A 16,919-nucleotide genomic window follows, 5' to 3' on the forward strand; every position below is an offset into this window, starting at 1 on the left:
ATTTTTGCCAGGAATTAAAGAAAAAAAAAAAAAAGATAAACACTAAGCTCCTACTGAACTGCAAAAGGATTTGGACCTCTAATCTGTTTCTTTGTCTCTGAAAACCATAGCCTTTGTTTGTATTTTTAGTCTGGCTTTTTTCATTTTGAGTGTATTCTCTAGTTTATTTCCTACTTAATTGTTTAGCTGTTAATTTTAATCTCCCTTTTCTGTATAATCACTTCCATAATTGTCCTCACTGTCGTTCAGTCTGAGACTGATCTCACTCCTATTTAATACAAAGGCAATTCTGTTACTGAGTTTAACATAAGCTTGATCATCTTCTATTTTAGTAAATGACATTTTCTTGGGGAAAAAAGGAGGTAGAGACAAAAGTTACAAGGCTGAATGGATCTCTGATACAAAATTATTTCATATGCTGAAGCAAATACACCACAACCTTACCAGATATTTATTAAGGTAATATTTATAGAACATTTTGCTTCTACTTCAGTAGGACTACAGCCAGATTTTAAAGCCCCCTTATAGAATCAGGAGCAATTGTAATATATTTTACACTACCCATGGATTATTTCTGAAAAGTGGTCTGAAATATATTAAGAAATCACTACAGGAGATCTCACAGCATGTGAAGAATCACTGTACTTAATTTATGTGAAAACAGCAGGATTCAATTCTCTAATGTTATTGCCGCTTGCATTTTACAAGAACTGTGCCAGTGCCTCACAAATTCTAAAGAATGAGTTAAAAGTTGTAAACGCATGTCAAAAAATGTTTGATATAAATGAGAAAAGTATAATCCAGATGCATGAACTTGTTCCTTTGGAGCCTGCCTGTGCTCTCACTGCGGATTTTGCTATAGTTAATAGATCAAGCCCCAGTGATAACTTGTTGAGATGACACACTTATGTTTGTCATAATTATCCTTTATGTACCCAGTTTGCCAAGAAAAATAGAAGGTGCTTAATTTTCAAATCATGAGTAGTTGATAGAAATCAACAGAATTGTCTACTTAAAGATAATTGTGCTCTCCAGGACTAAAGCCACAGCATGGTTTATTCTCCTGTTTGTCACTTTTAAGTGCCTAAGTCCTCACCAATTCATGACTGTGTGATCTTCTGAATGCATATGCAGTGGTGGTCAAATATGGGGAAATAATGCAATTCTTTCAAATAAATTCAAATAATATTGTTGTTTATCTGAAAGTTATCAGTACCTAAATTAGTTTTCATTTGTAAGCTTCATTCTCAGAGTATATAAACAAGGAGAGACTTCTCCTTTGTCAAGAATGGTTCTGATGCTTTCACCACATACTAATTTCCCCTTACTAACTCATTGTTCACAATTAGATGGCTTCTTTTATTAATAATGAGTTGTAATATCAAAGAACTTTGTGGATCTGTTACACAGATATATAAATAGCAACCACTTTACCATTCACATAACAAGATGATGGGAAAGGTGCAGGTAGATTTGTGTGAAGACCTTAAATAGCAGCAGCTAGCCAGCTAAAGCTCAAGGTTGAGAGGAAATATGATTCAAATGGAAGTAATTTTATATAAGGCTGTTAAACTATCAGTGCTTATTATATGATGGAAGAATAGTCTTACTTAAAGAAATAAAAGATCTTTAGCACCTTATGGATAGGTTTAAAACAGAGGCTTATTTTTACAAAGGGGAAGTTGAAAAGAAATGCTTCTACAAGACGCAAGAAGCATCTTGTTCATAAATGCTGTGACTCTTTAGCTGAACCTTACAACATTTGTTTAAACACTAATATTTGACAAAGGTGGAGTTTTGTTTGTTTTAAATAAACATCATATCTGTGCCAGGTTTGGAAAATGACCCAGAATGGTCTGTTTCTTTGTGGAGTTGCTTTCAGGGTTTGGTGGATATCAACTATGCTGTCCAATAAATAAATGATTTCTAGCTTTTTCAGCTGTCACAAGTAATGTGCCTGTAAGACCTTTTATCAAGTAACTTATAAAAAGCACAAATTGCAATCATGAGTACACACATAGTATTTTCAAAAATAGATCCTAAACCAAAATAGTGTAGGAAGTATAAAGAAAAGAGAACTAGGAAACTGCATTTTAGCGACTGCATAGGTATACTTGATTGTTGTATACCAAATAATATTACTTCCATTGACACTTGTGAGTTGCCTTTGAATGACAGAAAACAAAAAAAATTGTAGGAGATATCCAATTAGTCAAAATATCTTATTCAAAAAAAGAAGTAACCAATAAATATAAGCAGATAATTGTAGATATATCCTAAAATTCAGTGAAGGCATAAGGAATTTTGCAATTACCTCAACTTTTAAGAAAAAGATAAATAGTAAGTATTTCTACAAATTATCCTTCTATAGGAGCATAGGAATGTTTTCAGGTTTTATGTCTGGTTTGGAGTAGGGATTTGAATGCAAGTTTCCTATCTTCTAAGGAGGTGCTATTCCTGCTCATTTATTGGGTTCTGGGGGCAAGGTGATTTTCCTCAGCCTCTTATGTCAAAACACAGCATTAATAACTTCCAACATGAGAGAATTACTGATCAACTGAGCAAAATCATGGTCATGCTCTCCAATCATTGGTGTTATTTTTATTATGTTCTTTCAAATGAGTGGAATTTGGAGGTATAATACATTTAAGAAAATAGATGGGCAGATATATGAATTTCAGAGGCTTTTGCTGTTTTCCAAATTTTTCATTTTGCTGGCTACATTAATGAATTATAGCAGACAAATTTGAGGTCATTTTCTTCAAAATTAAAAATTTATTTTCATCTGAAACTTACCATCTCATTCTTAGCAACAGTGACCTCATTTTGACAAAATGTCCTGGTGTGTTTAAACTAGAATATTTCCAGTATAGCCAATAGTTATATTATTCTATTAGCCATAGTTATATTATTCTAATTTGCACAATCCACATCAGGAATATATAAACTTTTTCAACCAAACATGCTAGAAATAACATTTTTCTGGATATCTGGTTAGAAACATATTATGAGCATAATTGAATTTATTACTATTCCCAAGAGGCAATTACTGTTTCAGTGAGAACAAAACAGTGTTTTATTAGAGACATGAAAATACCATGTATCTGTTTGCCAAATATATCACTAAACTGTACACAAAAGAGCTCAATACTTAATAATAGTAGCAAAATGATTGAATGCTAAGTATGGTTATCACAGCTCCGTTGATGTGAAGTGAAAAAAAGATGTAACTGGCTAATATGAACATGTTGATATGAAACGTATATTTTAAATCACTCAGAGTTGATCTAGCTGTGGTTTTACTTCAGTTATTAGCATAATGTATGATAATGAATAACGAGCAAAGACTCAAAAAATATTTAAGTTAAAAATAACACTTTGCTGACCTATATATCTGTTCCCTTTTTTTTTTTTTTTTTTGGCTTATGGGTTTCTTTTTAAATGCTGCGTTCAAGAACACCACAAAGTGGTAAAACTCACATAGTTTGAATCTAATTGTAGTTGGTTTACTGGTTTTACTAATAGCAAGATGAACCAGCATGCAGTGAACTCTACATTCAGGGCCAATATCAGCAATGCATCAGATAAACCACAACATTAGATGCTAATAAAACATAATACAATTATCCAAACAATCTTCTATATGTAATACCAACATTTTCTAGTATGTGCACAAGCTGAGTGCCATGCAGCCAGCTCCTGCTCACAGGACGCATGGGTTACCACCATATCCTTTCTTCTAAGGGTGCAGGTTCCCCTGTGCACACTCATCCTGTAGGAGATGTGGAGCCCCTGCCTTTTTGTGTGTCTCTGCAACCTGGTAATGCAGTCTCCCCTTTTGACAGCTGGCCCAGGTGGAGTCTCCAGAGGGAGGAGGAGATTGTTCCTCCTCCTTGAGATTTCTCAGGCTCTCAGACTCAGCTGCCAGCTTCCAGTTTCCTGCTGTGCTTCTTGCACAGACTTCCACCTGCTACGCTCTGTAATCTCTGGTCCCTCTTTGGGGAAGAATATAGTCTGTTCAGGACAGAAAAGCTTTCAAACAGCCAGACCTCTAGGGTAACAAAAAGAGAAACTCCCAAGGAATTAGAGGGGGTCAAGCACAGCTCTGAAAGTCACTGGCGTAGCTAAAACTAAGTCTCAAAGTGAGGACCTGCCTGCAAGAATCCTACGGGCAGGTGGGGAATTGCACAAAAAACTTTTGTTGAAACTTGTGTTCTGTCCTCCCTGGTCAATCTGAGGTTTTTCTATTAAAAAAAAAAAAAAAAAGCAGTCATTCTAGTTTTTGCTCTAAAGACACCATGCCTTTTTTATTTTAAAAATACTTTGATTTTGTCTGGCAAGATTGCTATAAGGAAAATCTCTAGATAGGTCTATGCCAAAGCTGTGGCCAGCTCAGGGTCCCATTACTCCATCATTCTGTGTAAGCTCACCATCTCCTTTTTCTAAGGCACGTATTGTAGGTATTATCTTTAACTCATGTCTTGTCCCAGAGTCCTGCCCACCAAGGCTATGTTCCTGTCTTTCTGTTTTTCCCTAAATGATAATTTTAAGGTCACTTTTTCTGACCTTTCCAGAATGCTCAGCATCTGAATTAAGTGATGTATACCTCTACTGCATAATACAATTTCCTCTTATTGAGTCTGAATAACATCTCTACTTCTCTGTTCATTTCTGTTCAAAATGTTGCTGTTAATATTAGAACCCTCGGTACTTTTTATAGTCTCAGTCTCTTGGTTTCCTCCGCTAGTTCCTTCCTCTGTCTGCACAGAACACAATAAAAGTAAAAAAAAATTGTAACTCAGTTGTGTTTTTATCTGTGGAAGTGATTGTTAATTCAGCATCCAGATTTGCTATACTTGGAAAGGGGATGTAGGGAGGAGAAAAAAAAGCAAGAAAGCAATAAATGAGACAATTCTGGAATGACAACATTTTCATGGAGTTGTTTGAATATTTTTTCTCAAGATCTTGAGAAAAAAAAATTGGCTGAAATGAAAAATATCCACATTGTCTACTGAAAATTAAATGGCTTTGTCTTTTTTTTTATATGTATATATTTTTAGGTCCGAACATGGATTCTTACAGTGGGATATACAACTGCATTTGGAGCAATGTTTGCAAAAACATGGAGAGTTCATGCAATTTTCAAAAATGTAAAAATGAAGAAAAAGGTAAGAGGGAGTAAACTCTTTTCTTTCTGCTTTGCTCACATGATTTTCTAACCGTTTTTCTACCTTTCCTGGGTGGCCATACTCGAGCTGGCCCTGTTCGTGTGTCACATTAAAAGATCCTGAATGGTTTGATATTAGAGCTTTCTTGATCTCCTGTTTAGTCTATGAGAGTTGGAGTCAAGCATCAGCCCTTCAGCCTTTATAATGAGAGGTGGACAGTGGACGTGACTGTAAACTGTCAAAGCAAATTTGGATCCTCAATCTTTTTATGTTTCAGCATCCAGAGGTCTTCTTCTCATAGATTCACAGCTGTTATGGAATGTTTCCTGTCTACATCTGTTTGGGCTACAGTTATCACACACAAGTTTCTGATGGGTTGGTAGGAGGAGATGAGAGAGTGCTGCTTGTACAGCTTTCTCTTTCTAATTTTGATTGAAATTGCATAAGCTTACCCCAAGACTGATCGGAATTGAACCACAGAAGTCGTCTCTGGCACTTTTGGTACAGAACATTTTCTGTAAACAATTAGGTTCAGCTTAGCAGTAGTACAACACTTCATGTTTATATTGTTCATTTGATAATTTTCCCATGGAGCTTCTTTTTGCAGTTGAAATGCTTTTAATCAGATGGTTTTATTTAAAAATGTGAAAACTAGTGAACAGAAATCATTTTGATGGAAAAAACATTAAGAGAAATGTGCATAAAATAGAGAAACAAAATTAATACTATTATAGAGTGAGAAGTAATGCCAAATGTAGTTCCTACATGCAGCTGAATAGATTTATTCTAATAAGTGGTAAAGAATCATTTACATTCAAAATAAGTAGAATTATATTCCCTAGTCAGATTCCTCTATTTTTTGCCTTCTGTGTGTGTTCCTGGAAGAGCTGTATTATTAATTTTTTCTAGTACTGTTATTTTTTCTACAATCTCAACATGTAGGGAGTTGCTGTCACCACATGATACACCTTTCCCTAAAAATGTTTGGGCTTTAGATAGATAGAGAGAGTTAACTCAGTTTCTGAGAGGATTTATGTCTCAGGTTATTAAGGAAGCACATGCCGTGGCTGGATCTGGAACACAACCACCTAGTCCTTCCCTCTATTATTCAGTCATGTCATTCAGTGTAAAAAATAATGAAAAGTAAATAACAAATACCTTAGAACTAACCAAAATTATGAGAAATTTCTGTACCAGAAATGGGATACTCTGGAGGGAAGTGTCTTTGATTTGCCAGGATAGATAAAACTGTTTTTAAGAGTAGATTCAAAAGCATGGTATTCTTTACTTATGTGTTACAAGAAGGACATTTCCATTTTCAATAGATGTCGTTTAGAGGCAAAGCATTCTGTATCTATGGAAGCATAGACAATATAGATTTTCACAAATAATATCTAAACTGACAAAAAACCAAATGTAGTGGTGCATGAAAAAACAGTCGTGGTTTTTTTTAATTAGCTGCACCATGAAAAAGTAGACTGGCATTTCGATATGACTACTGAGTTCCAAAATCATTTAAATACTGGGGATCCTATTAATTTATGATCACTTCATTTTCCACCTGTATATAAGTATGCCAGCATAAATATACCTAAAATCTGATGCTTAGGTATATCACAATTGTCTGTCATCCTGAATATTTTCATCAGGAAAATTTTCTAAATAGTGATTTTTATTTTTTTTCTTTTTTTGCAAAGTGGAAGAATCTCTCAATAATTTGAAAATACTGGTTCTTTCATTTCAGCGAAGTATTAAGTTAGGAGAGAAAAATGTAATGAGTGAATTTATTTATCTTCATCAGACAGGGCAAGCTTGCCTCCAGACTCTTACTGGACACTTATCTCTTCACAATGCCATGATATGCACTCGAGTGCATTTCTCTCTCATTGTGTGAAAACACATAGAAATTTTAATAGTAATACACTATGGCTCCATTTTAGTGCAGTGGAGAATGGAACTAAATGATCTAAAGTGTCTTGCATTAGGTGAAGATTTATATTTACTTCTGTTTATAAAGCTCTCAATATACATCCACTTCTTTGTTATTGGAAAAAAACAATAAAATTCAGACACTACTATTTCTGCTATCAGGCTGCTAACTGACAAGTGTTGCAAGATTCCCAGAGCTCTGTTACCATCTTTGATCTTGCTAGGGCTCAAAGGAAACAAATTAAAAATGTATTAATTTTCTCTGGATCTGAAACAGAGGGGTGTAAGGGAATCAATTTTTGTCAAATGGAAATGACAAAATCAGTAGGGGGGAATAAATAATTTTGAGTTTTAAAGAGGTTAGAAGAGATAATGGAAAGTAGAATAAAATTAGTATTAAAAATAACTGTAACATTTATAATTGAGGTGCAGTACTGTTTTTATAAGTCCCCTTTCTGTTGGTTTGGACAGTAGAATATCTTCTGCTCAGTGAGAGGTGGGGAGTGCTTTTATGTTTTACTCACCAGCAGAGGAGGGCTGGCAGTTGATAAGAGGAGGGAGAAGAGAATATCATGGCAGCAAAGCATGTGGTGACCTGGGGAAGCTTTAGGTAGCAGAACCTTTTGAAGAAGACAGCCCTTCTGGTAAAATGTAGAAGATTGTGAAGCTGTCTTTTTTGATGGGAACTGCACTGTCTTGGGTTTTAGGAGGCATTAAAGCAACGCTGCATAATGACTGCTCCTGCACAACTTCAGTATGCCAAATAAAGACCATTCACTTCTGGCAAATACCAGAATAGTAACAAATTCAAAGCAGTGGTTTTTAAAGCCTCCATAGTCTTTATATATTCTGCTCCTACAAAGACAGGTGTTTGACACTTAGTGAATACAATAAAACATGATGATATGGATCACAGCATTGCTTGTTGCAGTTCATATTGAAAGTACAATACTTGGTTAAGGTTGCTATGATACCTTTGTCTCACCCTTGGCATAGTACATTCTAGCTCTGTTCGTATTTAATCCTTTATCTGTGACATCAGGGGAGGGATGTTTTAGGTTTAATTTTCAATGAAAATATTGTCAATGTACTCAGGTATTACTACCACTGTAGACTTCTGGTGGCCTATTTCTTTATATTCACAATGTTGTTACAAGGTAAACACAGAATATAATTGCACAAAGGATGTATAACAGCATGTTTTCTTAAGACTTGTGCTTCTATAGTTTTACCAAAGTTATTCTACTCATTGATGATATTTCATAAGCTTAAATTTACTGTACAATTGTAACATTCTCACAGACAAGAAAGGGTTGGAGAGCTTAACAAGCATTGAGAAGAGATATTGGTACTATCCCAGGGCTGGAAATGTACAACCAACCACAAGAAAATAAAATTACTTGTAAGTCCAACTTGACTTAGTTATGCCTGCCAGGCTGCAGTCTGGCAAACTTATTCTCTTATATTCAGCCTACTAAGTCCTTAAAAGATTTCTGAAGAAAGCTGTGGTCTTCATGCATTGCAAAGACAGGCAGGAGATTGTACAGCCTACTTTGTTGATACTAGGGTGGGGAAGGGAGGCTGGCACTGCAAGGGAGCTGTGGGGCCAAGAGGTAGGGAGCAGGGAAGAGGTTGAGAATGAGAAATCAAGTTAGTTGCTAAGGGTTTTAGAGGGAACTGGGAAAAGATTTGGATTATAGGCTGGGAGAAGTTGAGAAAGGAGGCTGAGTTTGGATAAGAGTTCCAAGAGAGTTAAAATAAGATTGAGAGACAGCAAAGAGTTGACTGAAGTGTGGAGTGCTGTAAGAAGTGGTCAAGAAACCCGAGTATGGTGGAATGTAGAGCCCAAGTTTGGGATTCAAGTGGCAAACTCCAGGTGAGGGACTAGGTCCAGTTTAAAATTAAATTAAGATTGACATTTAGATGCAGGATGGCAGACCTGAAATGTAGGAACATAGACTGGAAAAGGAACATAGGAGTGGAAAAGGAATAAGAGGCAAGAAAAAACTGGAATTAGGACTGGCTGGAATGGCTGCACAGAAGTGTGGGCAGAGCATAAAAATCGAACAGAGGATTTTAGAATTTCACTGTTCTTTTTTCTGTTACTACGTATCTGTAAAACCTACAGGCAAAATATGTGCCTTGTCTTTCTGTTATGCTGTTGTACAGCTCATGATAGCTGTTAGTTACTCTTATACCTCAAGCTGATGAAGTGTGCAAAGATCTAAAGGTTCCTTTTGCTGATGCATGCAGCTCTATCTATAATTTAATTCTCTTTCTTTTCAATTTCTTTAAAAAGAATGGGCTCATGAAAATGTTAAAAGGCTTATGTTGTGGCTAAAAAGTCAATCATTGAAAACCTTCAGCTTGCAAAGATCTCTACAATATATATTTGTTCCCCCACGTGCATTATTAGGACACCAGTGCAGCCTTAGTTTTCTACAGGATGCCAATGTCACAGAGCCGGCACAGTGAGTCTGCTCTGGCTGTGCAGTAGGACTGTATATTAAAAAGAGGCAGTTTTCTGTTAAATGTTACTCACTGAAAACAAAAACAATACATAATGAAAAAGGCAGTTGGAGTTTGAGAAAGGTAGTCTCATGTCTAAGACAGTTACATGCCAACATGGAGAAAATATTTGCCAGAATTATATGTTATGCTATAAAAATCTCTCTGAGCACAGTTTTCAGAGGAGGATAGCACTTGTTTTTGAGAGGCACTTTGATAACCTGAGTGATGCTGAGCAGGAATTCTCACACTTTTTAGCTCGATGCCTTCCCACTTCCTTTTGTAGCACAAATTTGGCCAGTCTGACTCCTTAATTTGTATACTTAAGCGTCCATAAACTGAGACACGTGGAAGACTGGAATGGGTGAGAGACCATCCGTGCTCTTTCTGGGGAGTGGGGCACATGGGTTGCCCTGAGCAGCGCCTGGTCCTGACCCCTCCAGTGGGGGTGGGCAGCGACTGGCTGTGTGCTCTCACCCCATGGTACCAGCTGTAGGGAAGCCATCAGCACCTGCAATTGCGCAGAGTGTCCTTGAAGACCAAAAAAAAAAGGGAGAAGGAAGCAGCTGGAGGCCACACACTCTTGAGCTTCTGTGCTGCTGCCTTCTCCTCATAACTTGTCCCTATTGCTATCCCCATTCCTCATTTGAAAACCTCTGCGAGAAACTTTATAGGATGAGTGTAATCTCTAGTTATACACTTTTCTGTAAGTTTTTTCAAGTCACTTATGGAATTCAGAATTTATTGCAATCTATAATCTTTCTCACTGAAGTCGTGAAGAGGTTTTTAAAAATGGACTCATTATGCTAATAATTTAAAAATAGACAAAGCAACGTTTTCCATATTCTACTGACAGAGAGTTTAGGTCAGAACCTTACAGGCCACATCCTACTTACTCACTTAAATGCCTTTGCAGACATAGTTCTTTCTGCATTAGCATAAATGTAGATCATACTATCTAATTTTTTTTCTGTAATTAATGCTATAAATATTTTTCCAGGTCAGTTTTCAGACTGTAAATGTTTATATTTTTCCAGGACATTTTTTTTTTAATCTAGCTAGAGCTTTTTATGTGTATAACAAAAAGCTATATGCTGGATTTCCCCTAGGATACACATTTCTTTCACTAAGTATATGTGAGAGATTATGAGTCTGAAAAGGAGGTCCAAAAATTTGCTTTGGGTAACCATATCAACAGTACAACAATCTATTAGGGACCATCTGCTAAAAATGAACCACCATATGGATACCTAAAGAAATGTTCAATGTTACTGTTCAGTCTTTGAGAGTAGGAAAGAAGAAAGTGGTTTGAAATTTACTTATGTTTGAGATTTATTTTTTTTTCATTATGAATATTTACCACTGGACCAAGTAATCCATGATACTTACAGTGCAGTGTAAATTATTCAGGTATAGCTTCGTGGGTTATTAATATACAGATATAGTACTTCCTAAAGCGATATAAGTAGACACCAAATTATTTTATTACTCTTATTCCCCAGATAGCTATAACTATAAATTCTAAGTCCAGAGCTTTGAAAACAGTCAGTGTAATCCTAGAATCCATATTTAGATATAAAAAAAGCATTGTGTTTTTCATAAGAGCTGATCAACCGAAATGCCAGCCAGGGAACAATAGGAATCACATTTCTAAAATTTACATTCATATAAATATGGATCGGAGAGTTAAATCTCAAACTCCTGTCACAGAAAGAAGTTGAGCTAATGAACTGTACATCTAGGAGAAAAATCTGCTTTTGAAGTAATTTATGTATGTAAATTTCTGCATGGTACAGTTTGATAAGGCTAAACCTCAGTAGCAACGAAAACAATGAAAACTCTGTGTGAAATGTAACTGCTCATAAATGGTGCTACAACCGTAATTTCTATGTATTATGAGACTAATGGATGACAGAGAAATAAAGAACATGTCGCTATACAGTATGAGACAATTTATTCCTGAATAGCTTGAAATTGGATTGTAAATGTAATCAAGTGCATTGATGTCCCCAGCTATTTGGTAACGATGTAGTATGCTTTCCCACAGAATTGTTCATTAAAGAAAATATTAAAGTCTAGGTATTTAATGTTATCTCAAACAAAATCAGAACATTTTTTCCAGACCATTCAAATCCTTTGTGCGTGTTTTTCCAAAAGATTGGGATCCTTTTCAGTGCTGCCGATGAAAATTCACATCCCAATCCTCCACATTTATGGCCTATGCAATTTTGGACTCAGCAGATGCATTTCTCTCAAAGGATGCATTTCTCTCAAAGGCAAATTTTACCTGTCCTGTTGATGGGATATGCAGCTCAAGGCAGCGTACCCAGGTATGCATGTAGGAGAGTGCAGGAATTAACACAATGCAAAGGTCCATTTCCATTTGTTCTCCAAAACATTGTATAGCAAGAGTGGTTGGTTCTAATACTGTCAAATCTGATTTTTTAGTACCATTTTATTTTTTAAGACTACAATGTTTTCCATTTTTGTCCTTTCAAGAGAGTTTTGTGAAACTAACCATGTTATATGGCTCCCTGAAGTTGAACTAACAATGTTAGTAAACAATTATCTGTCTGATTCTCCAATGCATCGTACCCATGAATGAGGCTCAGGCTTTCAAAGATGATTAATTTTATAATTTCTTTAAGCTGTTAATGAATCCTTCCCTTTCTCTAACCTCAGTAAAATTTCTGTCATCTTTTCCTCCTAGGAGCATCCCTCTAGGATGTTCCACCTGTCTTATATATGCTTTGGAAAAGGGGAAAGGTGTTCTCTAAAGGGATAGCTTCTCCGGGCAGCAAGGTGTAGAGTCAACACATCCACATTTGCAATGCAGTTATTGAGAGGGTGAGTCTGCCCAAAGATGCTCTACAATTATTGTGAGCATGAGTCAGCAAGGAAAACAGGTTCTAGAAATGTGTGCTTTAGCAGGCTAGCAACGGTAGCTATTTAGTTCTCAAACCCAAACTTTTTGGTCATATCCAGTTGTCTATTATTATCAGTAGTACCACACACTTCATTATCCTGGAAAGCAGCAAAAATCATCAAGTTCTCAGACTGCAGGAGTCACAGTAGATCCTCACAGAAAAAAAATTTAATTTTAAATTTATAAGTATATATGCAAATCTTTCATCAAATTAATCAAAGTACATCTAAGAGAGTAAAATGTCTTAAGCCTAGCTTTTTACTGTGAGTGACTTGCTAGTCACAAAATATTGCAACTACAAAATACACTTTTTAAAATGTTAGCATTCACTCATTAAAACTAATGTAATTGCAGCGTGAAAAGTTTTCCCAATACTAATCATAGAACCTATTATAGGAAATACTCATAATAGCTGTTGAAAAAACATTGTGGAGTTATTTGGAACAAGATCATAATGTGTTTTCAATAGTCCTTTTTTCTCATTCCATTACACAATAGAAATTAAGAATGTATTACAGAATAGTCCTCTAAAATATTAATGGCTTTAATAACTCAAAGATAGATATCTCCCTTTTCCCACATGTCGAAATTCACCTAATAACCACTGACTCTGCATCACCAACCTCATGGCAGCATCCCACTTGTGCTGACCCACTCAATGTATGGGAGCAACCCTAAGGTGTTTCCCAGTTAATCATACTAGGAGAAATGAATGGGTAGCTTATGCAATAGAGACAATATCCTGAACACAAATTTAAGAGTAGTTTTATGGTCCCTTTTTCCAGCCTTGCAGGCTTTATCACTTTTTTCCCACAAACTCTGTTATTTTTTCTCTTTCCCCTCAAGTTCAGAAGGAGGACTTCTATCAGCATGGTTTCTGTACATACCAGGGAGAGGAACTTTGAGTTTCAGATTTCTAAGGGCTTCAATAATTGCTGTCAGTGCTATTCATTTATGGAATAAGGTCTAGGAAGCTTCACAGAGGGAACCTTTAAAGAGGGTTTCGCTCTACAGATTCTGTCCCAGGAGTCTGGGGAAGGGACAACTGAAAAAAACAAAAAGTTACAGAACAACATTAAGTGTTTATCCAGCTAGTGCCAGAAGGCAAGAGACAGATCTGTTAGCTAGACTAGAAAGGATTGATCTACATAAGAGAAGCCAGAATTGCCTTCTTAAACAGAAAAAAAATCTACATTTTCAAGGAAAAAGAAAATATATATTTATCTCAAAACTCATAAATACAAAAATACTCCTAGCCTTGCTTTCCTTCTATGAATTCAATGAATAAAAAAACACCCAGAAAGCAACACCAAGATGTAGCTAATAGATTTTCCTTTAAATTTATAGATATTTTATTCTGAGAAAGGGAGGTGATGTTCCTAGTAACAAAGCAAGCAACTCTGAAAAAATACAGGAGGAAATTAAGTATTCAATCTATTCTGGAAAGCTATTGGTAGAACTCGGAGAGTATAAGGTTAATGTTGCATCCTGGAGAAGAGGGTAGGTCTTCATAGATAAGACTCTTTGTTCTTGGTTTAGGATAAAGTTCAGCTTTAAGGTCCATATCAGGTACATTTGCAGAGTTGGTTTCTGTGGGAGAACAAGGGGTTAACAGGATTGTGGAAGAAGCAGAGACCAGAAGAAGAAGCAGGAACAATGGCTAGAAGATGGCCCATAAGCATCTCCAGACCTGTAAACAATGCCTGGCCCCCTGACTGATGGAGGGGAATTCCACCCACCTGGCAGTTGGGGGTTGCAGGGGTGTGTCGGTTGGGAAAGAAGAGACACTGGTACTATATAAGCTGCTTGTTGGTTATAATAAACGATTCTGGTTGTATCACTGACCAGGGTCTGTGCCCTCATATGCTACAGGTTTCCAATAAGGTAAGAAATAACAAAAATTTGCCTTAGCCTTAACTACAAAAAGTAATGTTCAGTTGTGGTTGCTTGCCAAATTGCCAGGTGATCCCATAAACTGGTTGAGGAAAGGGTCCTGCAGGGCAAGATGGATGTGCTTTAGAAATCAAATGAAAAAAAAACCCACAAAAGGTCTTCAAAATAGTAACCAAATGGACAGTTGAAGTTGCTGTGCGAGGTAGTACAGATGTGATAGTTCTAGAAAATTCCCTAGAGTTTCCTGAGCAGAAACTTCATCCCAGAGCTTTAGACAGATTTTATATCTCCTGTGATCAGACTGCAAGGTCCATGGAAGATAAGAACTTTGATCTTGAACTGGCCTTCATGGTCATAGGTTTTCAAAAAAATTTTGATTTGCACATACAGCAGTGCTGCTGAAGAGAAAATGGCCTACTGGTTTCTGTTCTGAGTGAATTTGTTTTGAGGACAGATAGCTTCGTATCCAGATATGTAGTCCAGACTGGTAGCAGTGGCATTTATAACAGTGGGCAGATCTGCCAGGATGAGACAGATTCACCTATCCAATCACAGATGGTAGAAAATATTACTCACAGATGCTGCTGTATGAGAGCTTGGCTTCAGCAAGGAGCCAGGAGCACTTGCAAAAATGGATTTTATTAGCTACCATGCATTTCTGCCAAGGCTGATTTACTGTATGCTAGAAGGAGGATGAAAAAGGGAAAAAATAAGAATCTTCCACTGAAAGAAGAATGATATATTTGATTGTAAGAAGCCTCAGTTGCTCATGACTTTCTTTTGTCAGACAGAAATTGTTGGATTCACAAGATCTGAGTCAAGACTCCTTCAGTGCATCTGGTGTTTCCCAAGGAGTGAATGTACTGAACTTAAGGAGTGCTGGTGGGTGGGAGTGATGGCTGGGGAGAGGGAAAACCGGGCTTCCTGAGGGTGGAGGGAGGGAGATTAGCAAGCCTTTTGGAATTGCTGCGAGTAGTGTACCAACAGCATTTCTCAAAGTAAATTTATGTTAGGACAAACTGCTAATCACTGGCAGAAGTGACAAATAATTGAACCTCAATGTCTCTATGAACAAAATAGCATTTTGGTGAAGAGCTGTATTACTGCTTTGCCAAGGACAGAGCAGGGTCGCGATGGGTGTATGAAGCAGCTTCAGGAGCCCAGCTCTCAGCCCGCTCACCCTGCATGCAGAGTTAGGTTTTGCAGAGCTCATTACATTAGCACAGATCGCTTCCTCAGGTTGTGTTATGGGCTTTCTTTTGCTTGCCTTCCTCCTGGCTGTCTGGCAGAAGTGAGGGATGAATAATACCTGATGTCAGTGACAGCTGCTGTTGTGCACCTCTCCCCTTCTGTCCAGAACAGGGCCATTCACAATGTAATGCAAGAAAAAATGCTCCAATAGACATCGATGGAATAACTCCACTGTTTGCTGGATTTCGGCTTTTATATTTTTCTGATAATTACCTATTACACGTGAATTAAAATCTGAATTTTGACCTGCAGTAGTGCGAGGTCAGGAACAAATAAAAGATGCGCAAGAGTAAGGAAGGGTGGTTAGCAGTGTGACCCTGAATAGGAAGTGTTAATACGAGATTTCTTTTAACCCTGTTAGTGAGTGGATTATCAGTATTAGTGCTTTCAATAGTATCCTTTCACTCTCTTGCTTCTGACATTGCTGTACCAGCTTGAACAATATTGTTGGTAAATTGCATCTGATGCAATGTTACTTTCGTATCAATATAGTCTGTATAAATTTGGAAGACAGTGGGCTAATTGTCTCATGTTTTACCTGTACTGGGTAAAATGTTCAATATTTTTGTTAGAAAAATAAGGCGTCATTAGTGATGTTTTGGGATTTTTTACAAGAAATTTTTATGGTTCAGTAGAGCAGAGGGAATAATTTCTGGCAGATTCTTTTCACGTAGCATTACGTTTCTCAAATACATATTTTTAGCTAAAGTTAATTGTCTTCACACCCTGTGGGGGTTGGGGGAGGGGATGAGGAAGGGAGGGATGCATTTGAGAAGACTAATTTCTCTGATCCTAAATTATACCCAAGATGGGTGGGATGAACTGTCCTTTAAAGGCTTCTCTTTCTGCCCACTGTCGACTGAGAGAGGCTAGGCACATAATCATTGAACAGCAAACTTCAATAAACTAAACCTCATCAATTAAAAAGAAAGATTAACTAAAATATGCCAATAAAGCAAATTACTGAGCCATGTAAGAGGGAGCAAAAGAAATTTGGGTTGAAGTGTCTAAATTTAATCTAAATCCAAATTCTCTTTGGACTTGATGACCCATGGTTCTCTCTCCTTTATCTCCAGTCGTGCTAGCAGCAGCACTATGTATGTTTTACCCAAGTCCTGTCTAGAAGCATTAGATAAGAGATTTAAAAGCACATGGGCTTTTCGTACAGAGGGTAACCTCAGTGGTTAACAGTCTTTTTTCAGCTTTGACTTTACCCTCTCACTCCAGGCATGCCTGTGCTGTCT

The 16,919-nt window shown here is 36.8% G+C and overlaps 1 protein-coding gene across 1 annotated transcript in view; it reads left to right on the top strand.

Moving 5' to 3' along the window:
• The window catches only part of GABBR2 (gamma-aminobutyric acid (GABA) B receptor, 2), a 474,269-nt gene that overhangs the window by 316,775 nt on the left and 140,575 nt on the right, over positions 1-16,919 (top strand). Inside the window, exon 12 of the mRNA XM_014938669.1 lies at positions 5,061-5,168. Within this exon, the coding sequence (XP_014794155.1) occupies positions 5,061-5,168 (108 nt within the window). The remainder of the gene's footprint in view (positions 1-5,060; positions 5,169-16,919) is intronic.

Source organism: Calidris pugnax, unplaced genomic scaffold (assembly GCF_001431845.1).
Source record: "Calidris pugnax isolate Ruff unplaced genomic scaffold, ASM143184v1 scaffold13, whole genome shotgun sequence".
NCBI classification, from domain to species: domain Eukaryota; kingdom Metazoa; phylum Chordata; class Aves; order Charadriiformes; family Scolopacidae; genus Calidris; species Calidris pugnax.